The sequence below is a fragment of the Pomacea canaliculata genome, linkage group LG14 (assembly GCF_003073045.1).
Source record: "Pomacea canaliculata isolate SZHN2017 linkage group LG14, ASM307304v1, whole genome shotgun sequence".
Taxonomy (NCBI): domain Eukaryota; kingdom Metazoa; phylum Mollusca; class Gastropoda; order Architaenioglossa; family Ampullariidae; genus Pomacea; species Pomacea canaliculata.
In genome coordinates, this window is record NC_037603.1 from 9,102,803 (window position 1) to 9,125,515 (window position 22,713).

At 53.4% G+C, this 22,713-nt stretch overlaps 1 protein-coding gene across 16 annotated transcripts in view; it reads right to left on the minus strand.

The window, feature by feature from the left end:
- LOC112555864 (muscleblind-like protein 2a) overlaps positions 1 to 22,713 on the minus strand; it is a 110,942-nt gene that overhangs the window by 37,787 nt on the left and 50,442 nt on the right. For 14 of the 16 annotated variants that reach the window (XM_025224414.1, XM_025224424.1, XM_025224422.1 and 11 more), the window contains exon 3: positions 422 to 1,268. In XM_025224414.1, coding sequence (XP_025080199.1) covers positions 422 to 673 — 252 coding nt within the window. In that variant the 5' untranslated portion in view covers positions 674 to 1,268. Of the gene's footprint in view, positions 1 to 421; positions 1,269 to 3,394; positions 3,757 to 18,858; positions 19,033 to 22,713 lie in introns of those variants that run through there. The other 2 variants (XM_025224418.1, XM_025224419.1) reach the window with 2 other exon arrangements.

Genomic DNA, 22,713 nt, shown 5'->3' on the forward strand with positions numbered 1-22,713 from the left:
GCATCAAGGAGAGCGATTCACATGTTTGCTGTTGTTGTATCAGAATTCCGGGTGCGCGCTGGCCGACCACTCAAGCGCAGCGGATCAGCCCTATATTACTAAACCCTACCCGTGATACCCCTGGCAATAGTATATATACACACACATACCCTGAACACAAGACTAGAGAGGAGTTCACGAGTCGTACACACACGGAGACAGGGGACACCAGGGGAGTAACGGTAGCAGGACACGGGGGACAGCAGCTACAGGAGGACTGGCGAGGATACAAAAGCTCGGTGCTACGAACTGAAGAGACAGGCGACACTCGCTACACTTGAATGGACACAGTGGGGCGAGTGACGCAACACGCACGTGAGCATAGACTGACGCCATTATCACACGCTCCGCTACACGACAGCGACACCTGGCCGGCACCTACCTTGATGGAGTCGAAGCAGGCGATGACGCGGCCGTTCTGCACCTCCACGTGCGCCGGGGGGTGGGCGAACTTGCACTCATTCTCCGTGCGGGTGCATTTGTTGCGCTGATACTCGCGACACACCTCCAGCGTCAGCCAGCGCGAGTCCTTGGCGTTGGGATTCAGCATGGGTGTGATGGGGTTGACCATGGCCATCACAGGCTCGGGAGGCGACGGGGCGACTCGGTACTGGAAGACCGACGGCTCGACCATGCGACGAGATGTACACTCCTTCTTGTTGCCTTGACAACAACGCGCGCCCGTCACAGGGGTGAGGGGGAGGAAAAGATAATGTGGGGGTGATGGGTCAACCTATCATGGGTAGAAGGGGTTGGGGAGAAGCTACGACAAGAGGTCTGCACTGGATCCTCCCAAGAAACAATGACTTCAAACCTCGTTTTTCCAGCAAATGTGGCTTTTGCCTTTTTTTGTCCTCTGAAGAAAAAAACCTTCACCGCTTAAAATCCATGAACCTTAAAGTGACAAGTCCACTTTTAAAAGGCGTTCTTAAAAAAGTCCTTCGAAATAAAAACTGACGATGATGGGTCGAGTGGCAAGGTTGCACAAAAAGAGATCCTTCCACAGGGATTGTGGGCCAAACACTTGTCTACATCAACAGTCGACCATCAACCTTGCAGGCGACAGGCAGCTGTGCACTCGTGGTGTGGTGACCGGTGGTCAAGCGGTGTGAGGGATGCGGCGCTAAGTGCTGCAGCAGACGACAGGCAGGTGATGAAGGCGTCAGGTGGCGGGTGGAAACTGCAGGTCTCAGGGCTGGCTGGGATGTTGCCGCTGGTTGTCACGCGGTCTGCACACACAATACCAAGTGCTGTTAGTCTAATACAGGCAAGTACCAAGTGATGTTAGTCTAACACAGGCTAGTACCAAGTGCTAACACAGAAGTGCTGCCAGTTAAACACAGTCAAGTACCAAGTGCTGTAGTGACATGTAGCAGGTAAGTGTCTCTGCTGCACCCGAGTGGCGGCTACCTCATGACTACAGTGCGGAGACCTGTGGCCACTGGGTGGCGTGTGGAGGAAGATGTTACTAATGAAGGGCTGACAGACCAGCTGTGACCGCTGCACCATGTAGCCAGCTGCAGCGTGACTTCTGACAATAACAGCAGCTCAAGGCTGTCAGGGTTACTCAGGTGTGAGGAGATTAACATTCCTCTCGTCACACACAACACCAAGCTCTGACACCCACAGCCCACACACACACACGTAGTCACACACACAGACACACACGTAGTCACACACACACACAGACACACACACACGTGGTCTCTCACACACACACACACACACACACACACACACACACGTGGTCTCACACACACACACGACACACACGTGGTCTCACACAGACTGACCCATCACTTCTCTAAAGTCTACTTTGCTCGCTCTCCTTCATCCCCATCACAGACAGCCCCACGGCTGTAACGGCCATTTCCATAGAACGTCTACATCCACCCCAGGGTGAAAGCAACCGTTGAACGTCGTTAAAGTCTTATTTCGGTGGATTTACACGGCTTGTGACGTCATCAAGGTGTTTCAATCAGGTGTACGCAGGCTACCCTAGGTGTCACACAAACACGACTTCTACCTCTGGGATCCGTTGTGTGGTGGACAGGAGCGTCTGTACACAACTTTCAGCGAGCAACTTCTGCCTACATCTCTTTCCTCTCACAGGGCCTTGTGTAGACATGTTTACATGTTATGTTGTTTGTGTGTGAAGCCCCATAAGCTGGCCCTAAGGCAGGGATCATGCGCTAGACAAGTTTATATATTTACCTAGCATCATTAATCCGCCATCCCCACCCGACAACTTGCAGTGGTCTAGCAAGCACCCACACCTACGCGCAGGGTCACGCAGCATCCACAGTCTTCCTCGTTGGGTATGAGAGAAAATTCCCGAAATGATTCCCCACAGAAAATTCCCCACAGATGTTGGGGACATGGCGTTCCCCAACTAACGTCTGATCTCAGTTCCTTGGGCGGGGCGGGGCAAGGGGAAGAGGGGAATGCTAGGCATGCACTGAGGACTTGTGTCAGGCGGAAAGCTGCACAAGGAAGCTGGCAGACCAAGCCTCTACCCTCGACACCCCCCACCCTGCACATGGTGACGTAGACAGCCCCCACCCCACAGGACTGTGACAGAAGGGAGCGGGCCCCTGACGACGGCTGTGTGGAGTATCAGGCAGGATATGTGACACTCTGTGACACCACTGATAACACGCAGCTTTTCCTACTCGCTGCACAGCTCAAAGGCGACCTCTTTCTTCTCCTCCTCGCCCTTCCCCCTCCACCCACCCGTCTACCCACCCCTCCACCCACCCACTGCAGGCTTGGCGCGCAGATTGCGTGTATCATTGCGCACACAGGAAACAGCAAGCAGCTGTCATGGCCACCTCAAGGCGCGCACGCACACAAACACACTTGCCAACAGAGCGGCGCCCAAGGTACAGCAAGTCCACCCCACTGCCCACAGGTGACAAGTACACCGGGTACTGACCAGCACAGCCTGCTGAAGGCACTTGTACTTGTGAGTACACGGCTGATACAAGTCACAGATATGCTATGTATGACATGACAACAATCGTCACACAGGTTACACGTCACTTAGCCTCGTGACACTGTAACAGTGTGTGTAACAGTGTGTGTACCCATATGTTACCACCCGACACCCAAGGCACCCGCAGTGTTACAGTTAACAAACCTATTATCCTGAATTACATAAGTGCCTGTCGGCCTCCTACACCCGTGTCGACACCCGACTGTTGGTGGCGAGCCCTAGTCTACCCCAGTATGGCTGCTATAGGTCACGTTGCACCTGTCACGCTGTTTCACTGCCAGCATACCCGGAGCCAGTGCAGTATCGGGTGGGTTCCGCCGGCCTGAGTGCCAAAGGAATATCATGTCATGCCCCACGTACCTTTGCCAAGCGCAGGTAAGCTCAGGTGTAACTGTAGTCAGTCCTGTAGTTGCCTTCGCCCTTTGTTGACTTCCGCTTGTGTAGCAGCACCCAGTCTTCTACCCGACCTTCTACACCAAAGTCTGCACGACGTCTACCCGCCTCTTCCTGCTGACCCACTGATCACACTTGTCATCCGCTTTGATTGGATAAGACGGCGATGAAGGGTGTGCAGTTGAATGCAGGCCAGCGACACAGATAGCCTTATCAGCACACCGTCAGGCATTTCCTTGGCCGCCGACAGCTACTGGGTGTCACGCGCTGTCGCCTGTCACCAGCCCACCAGTGGGTTTTGTAGCAACACACTTTTAGCCTTAATGGGTTTGGGAGATGATCATTACACTTGACTTACTCACTGCCCCTCACTGACTCTCACCTGTCCACTCACAAGCTTAGGAGCCGGTCAAGTGGTCAAGTGCCAAGCGATGAAGCAGTGAGGTCCGCCATCTTGAGGTCAATTGAACACCAGCTGCAGTCGCTGACCTGACTGACCGGACTTACAGCCACCCAGCTCACCTCAACCAACACTGAAGGCGATGACTGAGGAAACAGAGCTTGGAGGGGTGGAGGTGTCCAGTAACTGTTCCGCTCAAGGTGTTAGTGCTTGCACCTGCCTCACCCACCTCCATCTTACTCCCCACCCGCCGTCTCGCCCCCGTTAGACGAGGTCCACATGCATCTGCCCCTCCCCGTCAACTCCTCCACTTGTAGAGAGAGTGGGGGGCTGAAAAAGAGTGAGAGAAGGTATTTTGCCGCGTGACTATCATGGTCCCCACCCTTTCCCACTTGACACTCGGGTGGACCCTGACCCTGGAGTTAACACTAGGCTGCACGTGGGAAAGAAGGCGACGCTGGCAGTTGTCACCGTGGCACAGACCTGGATGTCATTAATTACTGGCTCTACACCAGGCTTTACACCTGGTTCTACACCAGGCTCTACACCTGGTTCTACACCAGGCTCTACACTTGGCTCTACACCAGGCTCTACACCAGGCTCTACACCAGGCTTTACACCTGGTTCTACACCACACACTAGACGACTGGTAGATGACAGTGAGGAGCAAGCCAGTCAGCTAGTCAGTCGCTGCTCACTAGCAAGCAGGAAGTGACTGCAGGTCACGTGTTGCAATCAACCTCCAGGCACGCGACCCTGACCTCAATGAGGGGTCGGGAAACAGGGGAACCGGGACCACCGAGGTCAAGCAAGGACAGCGACCTTGAAGTACCCACAGAGAGGAGCAAGGTGCTGTGGTACCTGCTGGTCACGCTCCACTGCCCACCAGCATGTGCGCCCTCAAACCGTGTCAACAGGTTGACAATGGGGGAGGAAGCGACAGGAGCGTGACCCGCCAAGCTACCACCACGACAACCTGACGCTTGCTCGCTACACACCAGGTCACGTGGTGGGCCAGGAGGGGAGGAGGAAGGAGGGCTACAGCGTCACCACAGCCCCCACCCACCAACCTGACGGCGATGAGTATCCTCACAACACAAGAGGAGGCGCTGTCACTCGTACACCCCTCCCTTCCGGCAGCCCCCCCCTCCACTCTGCTGTTACTTAGGTGTGCACCTCCCAGGCTGCACCGCGATTACCCTTGTGTCGCGCGGCCCTCACACAGCCCCGAGGTTTCAAGTGGGAGGAGACGTGCACGGCGCTGGGGGGGGTAGCCAACCTCCTGTCAGCCCCTGAGCTACAACCGTCACGTGACCACACCAGGCCTAGCAACATCTCCATGAGAGTAGGAGCACTCGGCACTGGTGCACTAGACTGGTGTCTACCTTGATCATCGTCTATCATGTCAATGCTCGAAGGTGTCACACGATGGTTGTCACCTCATTATTTACACTTCTACTGCTGCCCCGCCCTAACCTGCTGTAAACACTAAACAAAAACAACAACAACACACGTGTGTGAACAGAGATAAGCCAGCAAAAGCAACTGTCACCAATTGCTGCAGTGAAACGACAAGACACACTACAGACTGTTTACACCGACAAGGTAAACACTGGCACTGTCTGTACACTGTATGTACTGTATGTACACTGTCTGTACACTGTATGTATTTTATGTACACTGTATGTGCACTGTATGTACTGTATGTACACTGTATGTATTTTATATGTGCACTGTATGTACTGTATGTACACTGTATGTATTTTATGTACACTGTCTGTACATTGTATGTATTTTATGTACACTGTATGTACACTATGTGCACTGTATGTACACTGTCTGTACACTGTATTTTATGTACACTGTATGTGCACTGTATGTATTTTATGTGCACTGTATGTACACTGTATGTACTGTATGTGCACTGTATGTATTTTGTATGTACACTGTATGTACTGTATGTACACTGTCTGTACACTGTATGTATTTTATGTACACTGTATGTGCACTGTATGTACACTGTATGTACTGTATGTACACTGTATGTATTTTATGTACACTGTATGTGCACTGTATGTACACTGTATGCACTGTATATACACTGTCTGTACACTGTATGTATTTTATGTACACTGTATGTGCACTGCATGTGCACTGTATGTACACTGTCTGTACACTGTATGTATTTTATGTACACTGTATGTGCACTGTATGTACACTTTATGTAGGACAACACGACGACACGCTGCCACTGCCGACTATAAATACATCCGGTGTGTACTATACAATGATAACAATACTATATCACGGGTACACCACGGGTACACCCGGAATACAAGGCCAGGTGTAAGTACGGCAAGAGCACGTAAGTAACAAGTACAGGTGGTGGCCAGGTGTGCGCCTCGTCTGTAGTCTGTACCCGGGTCAGGTCACGGGGAGGTACAAAGGTACGAGTGTCTGGGTGTGACAGCATCCTCCCAGCAGGCCTGCCGCACTGTTTGGTGTAACAACAAAACAACGCCCTGAAGGGTATGCGCCCAGCACTTAGCTACAGGGGATAAAGACCCGACCTTTCCCTCCACAGACCATTGCGATATTTCTACCACCACCGACAGGCCCTACAGAATCCTCCACTTACAGCAGCCACCTACCTCAGGTCAGGCTACAGGGTCAGAGTTCACTGCTCAGTCCTACACTCACAGCCTGCCTGGCACTCCGTCCTCTGAGTCATCACAGTCTACACAGGTAATGAGGCCAGTGAACATCTCTGCTCCTGTGACCAGCACGGAGCACCCAGTGTGTGGAGTCTGTCACGAACAGTCACGTGTCTGTCCCCTCGTGTACTCTGTTCTGTCCCTCCGTCCAGTGACTGACCTCCCTTGTTTGTCCCCCAAACCTTACATCATTATTATCATCACATAAATGTATGTACTTATGAAAAAGACTTATGAAAAAAAACAACTCGCAGATTTCCTGACCTTGCAGTCCTGCCTACGGCTGTCTTGGCTATGCCTACTGCCAGCCTCTCCAGGAGCCAGCAATCAACTGTAATCAGTGAGTTTGATTACAAGCATCAGACAATCACCGAGACTCTACCTTTAATTACATGCTGTAGTGTTGCTGTAATGTTGTGACTGCTACAGCTGTCAACACAACATGGTGTGATTGCCAAGTTGGCTAGTCCCTAGTGCCCAGACGTAGCTATCCAGTCATACCACGCTGTGGCTAGTCCCCAGTGCCCAGACGTAGCTATCCAGTCATACCACGCTGTGGCTAGTCCCCAGTGCCCAGACGTAGCTATCCAGTCATACCACGCTGTGGCTAGTCCCTAGTGCCCAGACGTAGCTATCCAGTCATACCACGCTGTGGCTAGTCCCTAGTGCCCAGACGTAGCTATCCAGTCATACCGCGCTGTGGCTAGTCCCTAGTGCCCAGACGTAGCTATCCAGTCATACCGCGCTGTGGCTAGTCCCTAGTGCCCAGACGTAGCTATCCAGTCATACCACGCTGTGGCTAGTCCCTAGTGCCCAGACGTAGCTATCCAGTCATACCACGCTGTGGCTAGTCCCTAGTGCCCAGACGTAGCTATCCAGTCATACCGCGCTGTGGCTAGTCCCTAGTGCCCAGACGTAGCTATCCAGTCATACCGCGCTGTGGCTAGTCCCTAGTGCCCAGACGTAGCTATCCAGTCATACCGCGCTGTGGCTAGTCCCTAGTGCCCAGACGTAGCTATCCCGTCATACCGCGCTGTGGCTAGTCCCCAGTGCCCAGACGTAGCTATCCCGTCATACCGCGCTGTGGCTTTCATATACTGCCATGCTGAAGCTCCCCCGTAAATCCATGCTACGTGAGAACGCCGTAGCTAGCGTGTAATGTGACGCTGTAGTCACTAGTAGTAGGTATACTGTAATATTATGGTATATGACGAGGAGGGGGCAGCTTTTGAACGCCTGCAGTTAGTATGGAGTGACCAGAAAGTGGATGTGACGTCACAGCTGTCACCAACCGCTCCCCACCCCAACCTCCAGCCTGCACACCTTTCTCTCTGTCACTCTCGGCGGTGTGCATGTTGAGGAGCGGGTAAGTGGCGAGCGTGTGAACACTACCACAGGTTGAGCGCCATGTCGGGGCCGTGTGTGCACAGCGTCTACACAAACAGACCATGCAAGACAAACATGAGGACAGCAAGTAGGTGAGGAAAGGTAGCCATGGTGAGCAAGTTATCAGTGGGTGTGGGTAGTAGGACTGTAGCACACAAGTAACATAGTAACGTGAAGGACTGGACAGCAGGAGTTCCGGCTGACGTGTCCACACCACTGTCACCATGCCAACCCCACCCCTGGTCACACAGACAGAGGGTCTGGTGCATACAAACACCCCGGGTGCTGGCACACTAGTCACGTGTTGTTTACACCTACAGGTGGCGCACTTAGCGGGCAGCCAGCAGTGTAGCAAGCAACAAGCTCACAGGATTACACACAATATGATGTCACGGTCGTCCCACACCTAACAGTCACAGACTGATGTCATGGCGAGACTGTCACGTAGTTGCTACAACAATACAGTGGGAATGGGCAACGTGGGGTAGAGGGTGGAGGTGGTGGGTGCCAGTAGACAGGGGGCCAAATTCTCGTCTGGGGTGGAGCTGCCGAGTGGGGTACGTGTGTGTGTGTGGAGTGGGGTACGTGTGTGTGTGTGTGTGGAGTGGGGTACGTGTGTGTGTGTGGGGGGGAGTGGGGTACGTGTGTGTGTGTGTGCGGGGGGAGGGGGACGAGTGTGTCGGCAGTTATGGCCCTTGCTACTAAACATGGCGGCTACCTTCCTCCTGCGCCTCAAAACTTCAAATAAACAACCGTTTCCGCGATAAAACAGATGCACACAACCCCACTAAACTGTATAAAAAGTTCAGATTTCATCGTCAGCACCTTGCAAGATGGTAAATAAATATGCCCGCGACCCCAAGCCTCCAATCCTGACCCCACGAGGTCTTCGTGTGCACGCGCCGGCCGACAGAGAGAGAGAGACATCACCAGCGTGCTACTACAACACTACAACACTGAGTTGTAATTAATTTGAACAAATGTGTCATTCTTTGATAGTTCATAACTTATTTGTTGGTTTTCCTGTCCCTCCTATGCTGTCCATGTTTCGTCCTTGTTCTCAGGCGCTATGAGTATATGTTTGATACATTTTGTATTTATTGTTATTATGTCAAAGGCCTGATCATAATGGCTGTCAGTCCATCTTGTACTCTACTGGCTTTTTAGACTGTTTAAAACATTGAACATCGCTTACATAAAAATAAACATCCTGCAGTATTGAGTTTTTAAAAAAAAAAAACAACTGAAAAGAAAACTTACTCGCCATTCTCTGCATACAGGTTCTCTTTACTAGTCTCTGTTAACAGTGTAACATTGTATGTACACTTTATGTAACATTGGCCAAGTCAAACATTGTCGTTTAGGACAGAAGCACGTCAAACTCAAGCTGATAAACGAAAAGAACACTACATGTAAAACATTTCCATTTATCTTAACAGGCTGACTGCAGTGTGGACTTGCTTTTCATTGATGTAGTTGTATGATGGCCTGACAGTCAGCAACATGCTCAGATTTTACTGATGACTGCTTTTGAAACTCTGGCCATTGGAGACTGGGTGGTGATGCTTGGATAAATAGGATATTGGATAAGAGGGTGGGTGATGATACCCTCTCTACATCAAATTTCTAGCTCAGCACTTTGCACATAAAGGTTATTTAATGTTTTCAGTGTCATGTAGTTAAAGCTAATGTATTAGCAAACTGGTCACAAACCTTTTGAACAGTGACACAGTGACATGTCACCTTCAAACAAACCAAGTGGCTGTACAACCACAAGTCAGTCGATTGTATGTTTGCAGAATCTATGAAATATAAAACCGTAACATCACACGGGAGCTCTCTTCGCAAAGTAGCTGCACTGAAACCATTCCATATCCAGCTCCTGAAATGCCACTGCAAACATCACAAAATACTAACTTGAAGCAGACTGTTAGCTACCCTGAGAGTGACAAGCGAACTGGAAGTGGACGGGCCTTGGCTCCTACCTTAGCCAGCAGTTAAGGCTAAGTTGGCGGTTAGCATACATTCACCCTCCACCTACAGGTGGTGTGCAAATAGACTCTGAGGGCAACAGGAGACTAAAAGATTGGGAGGAGGGGGGGTAAGTGTGAAGACTCAAGCAGTCGTCTACAACAAGTCTGTTGTGACCAACACTAGTGTTACCTGTGTTACCTAGGTGTCACCAACATCAGTGTGCAAAGGTCCTCGCAGTATTTTTGTGTCCGATACCTCACGACTACCTGTTGGGACCACTACCTTGAAGGTCCGACTGCACAGAGCACAAACACTCAGTGGGACACGACCCATCACCTGACGTGTTCCCCCAGTTCTTGTACACAACGTCTGTCAGCTTGTGCCGGATGACAACTGTACCCGACAAGCGATGCTGGATTCTTGCTGTTGGGAACAAAACACTTGTCTGACAAGAGAAGCCGGCTTGAAGCCAGCGTCAGGAGGGTATGCGACACCTGACCCTCAGCAGCGATAACCCCCGCCTCTGGCGATGGCCCCCACGGCTTTTCCGCCACGAGCGAGCAGCCAATTAAAAAGCCGTTAATTCGCGGCCAGATAGACTGCAGCTGCCACCCCCGCCTCACGCCCCTCCACCCTCAGAAAGACTGATGGCATCTGGCGCGCGCTGGCAGCAGATGAATGACGCCCTTCAGCCGGCCACAAGCCTCACCGCCTTCTCCTCCACCTGCTGATGCTCATCGCCGACACTCCTTCACACATCGTCTGCCATCTCGCCCACAAGAAAGGAAGGCTTCATCGCTAGTGCGCCCCACTTCAAGATGACTAGGCCGCCACCGCCACCACCACCACCAGCATTCTTTGTCGCTCACCACTTCACCACGAGTAGCAACCCTCCACTGGCATTCCTTGTCATTACCTTTGTTATTGTGTCATTTTCTTCTGATAAGTACTGGCACTGTGGAAAACTCCTTGATGTCATAAGCCAGGAGACAAGACGGAGAGCAACCTTGACCTCTTACAAGCCAGGAGACAAGACGGAGAGCAACCTTGACCTCTTACAAGCCAGGAGACAAGATGGAGAGCAGCCTTGAGGGGGGGGGGGAATTGGTGTTTTACGCCGTGTCAGCAACTAAGGCTATATTACGGCAAGCAGCCAGCCCTGTAAACAGATGCCACGTGCAGAGAAAGATCAGCGTGCCCGAGACGAGAAATGAACTCAGGGCAGCCAACCTTCACTGTATTGGTGACAGGCGCTAACCGTTGCGCCACCGGACCGCTCGAGAGCAGCCTTGACCTCTTACAAGCCAGGAGACAAGACGGAGAGCAGCCTTGACCTCTTACAAGCCAGGAGACAAGACGGAGAGCAGCCTTGACCTCTTACAAGCCAGGAGACAAGACAGAGAGCAGCCTTGACCTCTTACAAGCCAGGAGACAAGACAGAGAGCAGCCTTGAAGTCTGGCAGCTTTCTGAGCCTCCATCCCTGCCCGGGACTACAGACAAGGAGGGCATCATCAAGGGTAGCAGCTCAGGGTGGTGTCAGCGCGCCCAGCCCCCGGCCCCCCTACACCCTCCATGTGAGGTGGTGACCCGTGTCGGGGTAAAGCGCGGCGCCTGACCCCGCGCCGTTAATTAGAGGCGCTGCCATGGCAATTAGCTGTGACCACCGCGCTGGCTCAGTGGATGCAGCCACCCGCCGGTGTAGCGGGATGAATCGTTGAGCAATATGAATCGTTGAAGCGAGGCATGCTCATGCGTAGAAACTATGGATCTTCTAGGGTTGTTGAATGAATTAGCAGACATTTTCGTGGTATTTTACTAAATCAAAACCAATAATAAAGCGTGAGTTGTATGTGTTTAGCTTTTTCATGTTGTTTTTATTTAAATTTGACGTGTATTTACTCTTTAGCAGACGATCAAACACCTACTCGCGCAGGGATATCAAACAAAAATAGTCCACTATCCACATCACTTGCAAGCTATAATAATTTGAACCTAAACGTTTCATTTGTTTATCAACTGTTAAATTTAACTTTGTAGTATTTTATTTCTTGTTAGGTTCAGTACATTCTCTTCGAATGCCTCGCTTCAACGATTCATATGGCTCAACGATTCATATTGCTACACCGCCCCTTCAGCCATCACAGTCTCTCCAAGAGGTGGTGTCCCGACAATACACTGTGTACCCCGCCCTGACTACCTCCAGCGACTGACGAAAACATAACTGGACGCTGGTGTTTCCTCTGGACACCAAGCGATGTGTCTAATCTACAGACATGTTTCATATTCTAGAACATTCTCTGACCAACAAAATGTTTGTGTTGCTGTTAGCTAACGGTGCCGGCTAGCCTTCTCCACTGTCCTTCCACTGCTGCCTTCCCGCATTCCGTGACGCTCGTGGCTGACCGTCCGCCACCTGTCGGCCCTGACCATCGGCCACTGCTACCTGACACAGCCACACAGTCACTCTGGATGATGACTACATCTCTCCACCTGTCCCGTTTTGTCAGGGGTCAGTGAAGAGACAACGGTCATCAAACGTCACTCAGGTCACCGGCCGTCATGCACGGCTTCCCGCCGCCTCAACCAGCTGACCCTCCCTGACCTGTGACCCGCATGACAGGTCACTACAGACCTCGGGCTACTTATCAACCACAAGTTGAAGAAATCATCAAGTGGCGACAAACTGCCTTTTAATGAAGTATTTCAGACAAGTAAAGTGGAAAACTAGATATTTCACTGGGTTCTCATGGTACCACAGTGGTCCTCGTTGTTACTCACTGTAGTAGTCTTATCCTCACTGTGGTAGTCCTCGTGTTAGTCTGCCCCTCACTGTAGTAGTCTTATCCTCACTGTGGTAGTCCTCGTGTTAGTCTGCCCCTCACTGTAGTAGTCTTATCCTCACTGTGGTAGTCCTCGTGTCAGTCTGCCCCTCACTGTAGTAGTCGTATCCTCACTGTAGTAGTCTTATCCTCACTGTAGTAGTCCTCGTGTTAGTCTGCCCCTCACTGTAGTAGTCTTATCCTCATTGTAGTAGTCCTCGTGTTAGTCTGTCCCTCACTGCAGTAGTCGTATCCTCACTGTAGTAGTCTTATCCTCACTGTGGTAGTCCTCGTGTTAGTCTGTCCTCATTGTAGTAGTCTTATCCTCACTGTAGTAGTCTTATCCTCACTGTGGTAGTCCTCGTGTTAGTCTGTCCTCACTGTAGTAGTCTTATCCTCACTGTGGTAGTCCTCGTGTTAGTCTGTCCTCACTGTAGTAGTCTTATCCTCACTGTGGTAGTCGTATCCTCACTGTAGTAGTCCTCGTGTTAGTCTGTCCTCACTGTAGTAGTCCTCGTGTTAGTCTGTCCTCACTGTAGTAGTCTTATCCTCACTGTGGTAGTCCTCGTGTTAGTCTGTCCTCACTGTAGTAGTCTTATCCTCACTGTGGTAGTCCTCGTGTTAGTCTGTCCTCACTGTAGTAGTCTTATCCTCACTGTAGTAGTCGTATCCTCACTATACGCAGCCATTTTACCATCGCATGGGGATCAGTTGAAGTTGTCACTTGTTTCCTCCCCAAGTTTAAACTGCGAGCCGCTCTTTGACGGTGTTTATCACACTGCGAGTTGATTGTTTACTTGTAAACTGTTTGCTTGTTTAGACTATAAACTGACTGTTTACATGACTTTCCTTCTTTATCGTCGTCGTTGTAATCATTACAACTGTTGACAAAATAACCGGGGCTGTGTGGCCGGACGGACCATGTCGTTTATCTCTTGTGTTCCACACCACACGCACAGCGCGCGCACACAAAGGAGGGAGGAGGAGGAGGAGGAGGAGGAGAGATCTTATTAAAAATGACGGGCGAGACTAAAAATAAAGCAGAGGTGTAGCGAGGGGTGGCTGTGAGGGGTGGGGGACGGCTGAGGGTGGAGGATCTCATTGAGACGTTTGCCTGGAGGCAGGTCTGAATGACGTGGTGTGTGGAGAGCTGACCTCACACAGTAGCATCCAGACACCACGTGACTCATTCAGCCGCCCAGTGTGCTTTGCTGATTGGTCAGGATTGAGTCACATTATGATGACACACTAGTGTCAGAAAGAAAGAGCCAGGCTTTGCAGAACAAGTTTCCCAGCAGTAAACAACAACACTCCCCTCCACACTTCCTTGTCTGTGGCACTAACTCGTGATTGACAGCCCTGACCCCAGGGTTGCCTGTGACAGTCAGACTAGTAGCACATGACCCCAAGGTTGCCTGTGACAGTCAGACTAGTAGCACGTGACCCCAGGGTTGCCTGTGACAGTCAGACTAGTAGCACATGACCCCAGGGTTGCCTGTGACAGTCAGACTAGTAGCACATGACCCCAGGGTTGCCTGTGGCAGTCAGACTAGCAGCACGTGACCCCAGGGTTGCCTGTGACAGTCAGACTAGTAGCACATGACCCCAGGGTTGCCTGTGGCAGTCAGACTAGCAGCACGTGACCCCAGGGTTGCCTGTGACAGTCAGACTAGTAGCACATGACCCCAGGGTTGCCTGTGACAGACTAGTAGCACATGATGCAGGGCGGAGGGTGTAGCATGGCGGGCACAGAACGGTCACAGTCCACCAGGCGCGGTGCTGGCGACCCTAGCGGTCATTCCTTGACCCTCGTGGTCACTCCGCTAATTGCTGTCCCCCGGCCACCAAGCACTCCCTCAACTCCCGGCGCCGCATCCCCATTCCATTCTTTCCTGCCAGACGCCGAAGGTTCTGCCCTGACGACGACATTGACCCCACGTCTTTGTCTGAGTAAGACTAGTGGGGTGGATGTTAGTCACACGGCTGAGAGGAGGACCACCTGCCGCAGCTCAGTGTTGTGGAGTTTGTCTTGTCAGGGGCTGGGATGGACCCTGGTTCTAGGGGCGGAATCTCTGGCGGTTCCAATGCATCCTGCCGGTCACACAGCTCCCTGCCTCCGCCATCTGCCGGCCACGCACGGCTTTGCGAGACTAGGTGGACAGTGAGGCGGTAAGACTGGGATGAGGATACCCGACTGTAAAGGACGGGTGAGAGAGGGGTGTAGCTGGCCACTGCCAGACTCTTGGTGTGGGTCATCCGCAGCGCGGGACATCGGCGATACTTACGACGATAAACAACGAGTGCTTGACGTCACTAGGGGGGCCAGTACACGCACAGCACCTGCCACTGCACGGTGACCCCAAGTCTCGGCAAAGGTCGCACCCAGAGGATGTTAATACGCATCATCAGCCCCCCACCCCGGTGCCTGACTCCACCCAACACTCCAGGTCACGGTGGCCCACGTCTGGCGCCAACACCCGCCCTCGGCCCAAGACGCTGGCGTTTGATTGGCTGGGGCGGCGCGGCGACCTGTCAGTCAGGAGACAGTGAGCATGCGCGTCATCACGCCACCGTCGCCGGCGTCAGCAGGGGGAGGCGGGGAGGAAGTGATCGATAGGAGGAGGGGGCCGGGCAGACGGGGGAGGGGGAGGGGACTGGAGGGGACGCGCTGCACCCACTGCTGCGGCTACCGACGACGACGATCGACGCCAGCGCCACACCCACAGGTGATGACACAATAAGCACGCGAGGTCAGGCCAGCAGGTCACGCACCACGGCGCCCAACACAGGCCACGTGTGACACGGGGCTGACTGTCGACAACAACAACACAAACAGGCGAAGGGCCGCCACAAACAACTCGCTGTGGGTCGCTGAGCATCCCTGACTGTGATTCCCTCGTGACTGACAGACCAGGTGAGACACACTGTCAGATGTCACTGACACCTGCTGTCACCACAACAACCACACGCCGTGTTTTTTGTTTACTCCGCAACAGTCCATGAAGCCAAAGTTTGACCGATTCCATTCAACCCTAACCTCCGTAATGCTCCCGGCATCGAGTCCAAGAGTCCGCGACTTCCAGAAGGTCATCGTCCGGCACACAGCCTTCCTTGACCCTGAGCCAGGTCCTTGAGTGACACCTGACACGGCCTTGACAACGTCAAGGACAGAAGGGCAAGAGGGCAATGATCAGTTTAGCATCCGGGCTGACATGTGGAGGGAGACACGTGCGTGGTTGTGTGAGTATGTGACGACTGACGAGTGTCACACTGGAGACAAAACATCAGGTCGTGAGCGAGCGGTCACGTGACAACAACAACTAACCCTCGCGCCGCCCACGCCACAGGAAAGTCCGCTGTCCCCCTCCTTCTCCTCACTCTTCTCACCTGTCTGAGGTTCAGGCTTCCTCCCGAACCCACGCACCAACCGGAAGTACGAGTGACGCGCGAAGGTGTTGGTGTGCACTAACTGATGGAGTGCACTAACTAGTGGTGTGTACTATGTGCACTAACTGGTGGAGCACTAAGTTCTAACTGATGGTGTGTAGTGTGTGCACTAACTGGTGGTGGAGCACTAACTGATGGAGTGCACTAACTGGTGGTGGAGCACTAACTGGTGGTGTGTACTGTGTGCACTAACTTGTGGTGTGTACTGTGTGCACTAACTAGTGTAGTGGTGTGTACTGTGTGCACTAACTGATGGAGTGCACTAACTAGTGGTGTGTACTATGTGCACTAACTGGTGGAGCACTAAGTTCTAACTGATGGTGTGTAGTGTGTGCACTAACTGGTGGTGGAGCACTAACTGATGGAGTGCACTAACTGGTGGTGGAGCACTAACTGGTGGTGTGTACTGTGTGCACTAACTAGTGGTGTGTACTATGTGCACTAACTGATGGTGTGCACTAACTTGTGGTGTGTACTATGTGCACTAACTGATGGAGTGCACTAACTTGTGGTGTGTACTGTGTGCACTAACTAGTGGTGTGTACTGTGTGCACTAACTGATGGAGTGCACTAACTTGTGGTGTGTACTGTGTGCACTAACTAGTGGTGTGTACTATGTGCACTAACTGATGGTGTGCACTAATCATGTGCCAGCAGACGATGACATTGAAGTGAAACAAACCACCCGCCACTGCACTAATGACAAATCATTATCTTCGTCTCGTCTTGTGACGGGATAACGACATCAACTGACTAAAGTCGTCATCATTATCATCGTCGTCTCATGGTGCTGTAAGTGTAAGCCGTGAGGATTGGGGTTTATCGACGTCTTCGTGTGCCAGTGCCGCGCACGGCTTGTGCCTCCATGTTATTGCACAAGATGTCAGAGGAATGGCAGCTGTCATCATGCGATACCTTGCCAGTTACTGACTGTAGGTTGCTGTGACCCCAGACCCTGTCTGACGGGGCAAGTATCAGCTGCTATCCTGGCCAAACGTCACCTACCTACCTATGTACTGATTACACATGACTGATAGTACTACGTCACCTACCTACCTATGTACTGATAGTCGACCTTGGGTGCCACGTGACCTACCCACCTATGTATTGATTACACAATGCTGATAGTCGACCTTGAGTACTACGTGACTGGATTGCTGCCTGGCCGGCCGGCTGCTGGCATATCAAGGTGTGGCTAATACAAAAGAACACGTTAACCTAACCACAGGCAGATGACAACGGTACACACGTTGTCTTGTGTTTGCCGTCATCCTCAGCTTTCACATCTACTGAGCGACAGCAACCTCCCCTCCGCCTCCTGCACTCGCCCCTCTCTTCCTTGCAGGGGACAGACACCCTCTCCCCCCGCCGGCTCGCGTATCGGGCGCAGCCAAGGAACAGAAGCGACATGACATGACATGACACTGCCTCTCGGGAGCGGGCGAGATGACATCGTGTAGGGCCGAGATGAACAAGGGTCTGGTGTCAGACGACACGCCGTCCTCCACCACCACAGCCGCCCACGGACGGCGTCTGGAGGCTGTAGTCGCCTCTACATGCCCCTGTAACCATCTCCTCCCGACACCCCCCCCCCTCTGTAACCGTCTCCTCCCGACACATGCAGCCCCCGCTGTAACCGTCTCCCCCCGACACGCTAGCATCTCGTTAAAGAAACCGCCGCTGTCAGCGCGTGACGAGCACACCCGAGGCTGGGGGAGAGACGGGCAGAGTGCGGAGTAACAAAGGATGCTGTGGTGCGGTCGCTGTTGTGGATGCTGACTGCAGCACGACGGTTAGCACAGCACTGAGTCAGCGTGTAGTCGTCTGGGTGACGACACTGGTGGCTGGGGGTGTTTGAGGGGGGAGAGGGCCTGGGTACCACTCTCTCCCGACTATGTAGGTCAACAACGGGATTTGCAAGACATCCCCACTTTCCCTGCCTGAGGCCGGCGGGACCCAGTGAGAGCGGGGGCAACAATCCCGGCAGGTGCAAGTGTTGGTAAGTGGTCCAACCTCCAGCACCCCGGGTACGCCGTGATATCTGACTCTACCCTGTACCCGGACAACTCGTGACGTACCAGTCCCCCCCACACACACTCATGGTTGTGACGTGTGGGAGGTAGACCGTGACATGGACTCCACACAGCCACCCCGACAACTCGTGCCTCACCCCGCAGCACGGCCTTCGTGTTTTCTACACGGGGTAGACGTGTCATCTCAGGCCAACAGAGGCTGTGGACGGGCGCTGAGCTTCTGTTTGACACCCGCCTGTGGACTGTACCCCTCCCCTCCCCTCACTACCGTCAGGACACCAGGCATCTGCCGCTCACATCATGACCCCAGATGACCTCAGCGGCGTCCGAGACCAGTGGTCAGCAAGTAGGTCATGACCTGAAACAACGCTTGCGTGGCGTCAACGGGGGACAAACGGTTGGCCGGCCTGTCCTCTGGGGGGCCACATGTCACCTGCCCAGACGTGACACGGCGCGCCTACGACAGTCTCCTTTGTTTAGTGTCTGGCGACACCAAGACGACACGCAGACAAGCGTGACATGAGGCGACGTGTGGCGACACCAGCTCTGTCTCAGCCTCAAGGCCTCTGTCACTCACTCACTCAGACTCACTCACACTCACACACTCTCTCACTCAGGTCGGGGACAAAGGAAGCGAGTAAAGACGCGGCACCTTACCTGTGGGCCATGGCACGGCGGGTCAAGGTACGCATCCAGTCCATGAGGTGGACAGACGACAGGACGAGCGCCAGACTAATTCCACGCACGGTGAGTGAGCACAGCACACGTTGACACAGCCACGGCGTGTATGTAGTGTGTACAGGCGGCGCGCACACCGACGTTTGACGAGCGTTTGGCGAGTGCGGGCCTGGCTGGCAGGCTGGCTGGCTGGCACGCACGGTGTGTGTGTGTGACGTAGCGCGAGGCGGCGCGAGACGCGGTGCAACACCCACAGCGCGCGGCGCGCACACCATGTCACCGCCCTGCGCGTGGGGGGGGGGGAGAGGGAGGTGCACGTACCGCCGCTTGTCTGGAAGCTGCACGCGGGGGTGGGGGTGGTCACACACGCACGCACACACACTCACACACACACACGGGTGGAGGGGAGGGCTCGGCCAGCCACACGCTGCAGGCCACGACGCATGCAGGACGCTGAAGCAGTGGCAGCATCTTCAGGCGCAGCAGGGAGGCAGGGGAGGAGGAGACCGTCTTACAGCCTAGCAGCGGGGGCGGGCCATGCAGCGCCACTCACCGGCGGCGTTCTCTGCCCTGTCATCGCCTCTCGCCAATGCACTCACCTATCTCAGACACTGCGTAATGCGCTCAAAATAACACGCGCCGCTATTGGCTGGCATCACCGCACCCTCCCACCCACCAGTCTTCGCTAGGATGAGGGGAGGAGGAGGAGGAGAGCGATCCTCTTGTGCCGAGATGGTCTTCCCCGCTCCCTCCGTGCGTCCCTCCGTGCGGCCACTGCACTTACACGCAGGACAAGATAAACAATGGCCGCAGGGCCAGCGACAGCAGCACTGGACTCAAGCAAGGTCCGTCTGGCAGGCTGGATGGCTGGCTGCGCCGTAAACACCCCATTCGCGCCGACCGCGCACCTACTTGGCGACGACAGGATTCTGGCAAGATAGACTTCCTGAGGAAAAAAGCAGCAACAAAAGAGGTTGGGAAGAAGGATGAGCAAGGCAAAGAATGCAGGCAACTGATAACCTCACACGTGATGACCTCAAATGATGCGCCCCCCTCCCCCAGCTTCATTTTGTGGTGGAAGCGACTATTCTCGTGTGCCTGCCTCCCTCACAGCCGGTCAGACTGGCAGGCCGGGCATCCAAGCTCGCGTGCCGACAATCGCAGAAATGTATGTATGTGTGTGTGGGGAGGGGGTGATGGGAGGGAGGGGCTGACAAGTGAGGAAGGTGTGCAGTCTCCTCCATGATAGCGGGCGTCAGGCGCGCAAACCCAGCATTGGCGTCTGAATTTAGCACCACCCTCCACCCGCCCATCTACCCGTTAAAAGCTGATAAGGTGTGTTTTGCTCATCAGCTCTGGAATGTCGAGGGCAACCCTCCCTCCCGTCTCCTCTCCCCTTACACGTCAGCCTCCATGTTTGCCTCGCTCTGCTCTTGTATTTCACTCGCACAAAAAATGGCTCAGGTAAACCTCTCGCAAAAAGGAAAGAAGTCTCGGAATACTCCACAGGATACAGTTTGCACAGAAATCTCTTCCTCTACCTCCCACTGCTGCTTCCAGCCATCCTCCTCCCCCTCCCCCACACCCCACACACGCCGGTGAAGCTGCCAGCGCCACTTCTGAGGGAAGAGAACTCAGGCCGGCTACAGAGACTAGGTTTGGTAGGTAGGTGTAGAGTAGACAGCCGGCTACAGAGACTAGGTTTGGTAGGTAGGTGTATAGTAGACAGGCCGGCTACAGAGACTAGGTTTGGTAGGTAGGTGTATAGTAGACAGCCGGCTACAGAGACTAGGTTTGGTAGGTAGGTGTAGAGTAGACAGGCCGGCTACAGAGACTAGGTTTGGTAGGTAGGTGTATAGTAGACAGGCCGGCTACAGAGACTAGGTTTGGTAGGTAGGTGTAGAGTAGACAGGCCGGCTACAGAGACTAGGTTTGGTAGGTAGGTGTATAGTAGACAGCCGGCTACAGAGACTAGGTCTGGTAGGTAGGTGTAGAGTAGACAGGCCGGCTACTAGAGGGCAGCTAACAGAGGACCCTGCTGTAGTGGCTGCACGGTGATGATGATTCAAACGAGCTCCGTGATGCGAGAGGGCGGTGAAGTCATGAGCCACAAGTACTTGACTGCTCCACTAACCCTCCTTCACGAAGAACGGAAGGGGCGACAATTGTTCACATGTTCACAAGCACCGGAGGCGTGGCGATAAAAGCGCTGGTCACGTGACCCACACCATCTCGGAATCACAGTCAACAGGTTGTGTCCCTGGTGCAGACATGCTACAGACCCTTCTTTATAAGCTTCCTTCATTATTCATCACACGTCTGTCTGCCGACTGGTAGCTGTTGATAAAGAGTTGCACTACTTGATGCGGGGAGGGACACCCACCGGATATTGCCAGCGTTGACAAGGTTTGTCACTGAGGCGACTCCAGCAGGCCAGCCATCAGTCCACTCCTTCACATGCAAGGCAGTTCTTCCCGGTGTCTACCTGGGCGTCCACTTCCCTCCGATGTAGCCTGAAGGACGGGTGACATGAGAACCAAGTCACCACCCGCTTGACTGACGAGACAGGGGTAACACTCGAGTGGCCACCTTGCTGCAAAGTCAGTGGACTGTGACACTGAAGGTGTAGCATCACCAGCCGCTGATGTAGAAGCAGCCTCACCGTCTACACCACGTGACTCCGCGTGCGCGTGCCGCGAGGTATCCAACATCAGTAAACAAGCTGCAGGCTGAGGGCATGAAAGAGATGAAGTGATTACCTTCCCCCGTGACAGTGTCAATTGAGACCGAAGGATCTTCACGAGTATTTTATTTCACAGGGCGACAAAACGTTTTGCCCTCTCGACAAGCTGGCAAGCCGACTGTGCAGTTTGAAAATAAAACTTCTTTTTCTGTAAGACCATGATGTCAACTTGAGTAGCAGGGTGGCTAGCCTCCTGCCCACACCCGTCCTGCCATTCACGCCCTTCATGTTTAATGTGAGGGGGAGGAGGATCAAGGGGGCAGAGACCAGAGAGAATTAGGTACCGTGTGCCACCCCGTCCTGTGACCCTTGTAGACTGGACAATGAAACAACATCAACATGCAGCAACCTCTCTCTATTGCTGTGATTACCAGTTGCTATTAGTTGCTAATGTTTGCACGCCTGCACACACACACATATCATATAAGGCAGGGGTGGGCAATTAATTTTCCCAAGGGGCCGCATGAGAAATCGGGATGTTTTAGAGGGCCGGACTAATATAGTTAACTCAGTTTTACACAATACTGTATACATAGTATATATACTGGCGGGCGGGCCAGCGGGCGGGCCGGTCAGAGACAGGAGGCGGGCCGGCGTTTGCCCAGGTCTGATGTAAGGGTATGTAAGGGTATGGGTGCGGACTCTATACTCTCTCAACGTGACCAATGCTCTCGATGAGTGGTGGACACAAGTGCGGGAAGTCGCACGGAGCTTGTTCAGGTCAGACTGGGGTGGGAGGTGGCTGTCACAGGCCTCATCCCCCCATTCTGCCCCCACCCTCCGAGTCAGGTGTACACGCTGCATGTCCAAATGAAAAGTCCACGTCATTAAGGGTAGTGAACTCAGGGCGGTGCCTGCTTGGGGTGGGCTGGGAGAAGCGAGAGAGGAAATGCATAATTAACGCCCTTGACAGCTTCCAAATGAGTGCACGCTGGGCCCACGCACAACCACGTGACCCTCCCAGGTCACGTGATCATCCAGGTCACCCAGACACTCATCATCCAGCTAAAGCAGGTCCTCAAAGGTTGGGTTGTACCACAGCCTCTCCCCCCAAGCCTGCCCACCTCTCAGCCACCTAGAGCGGTCCGGTG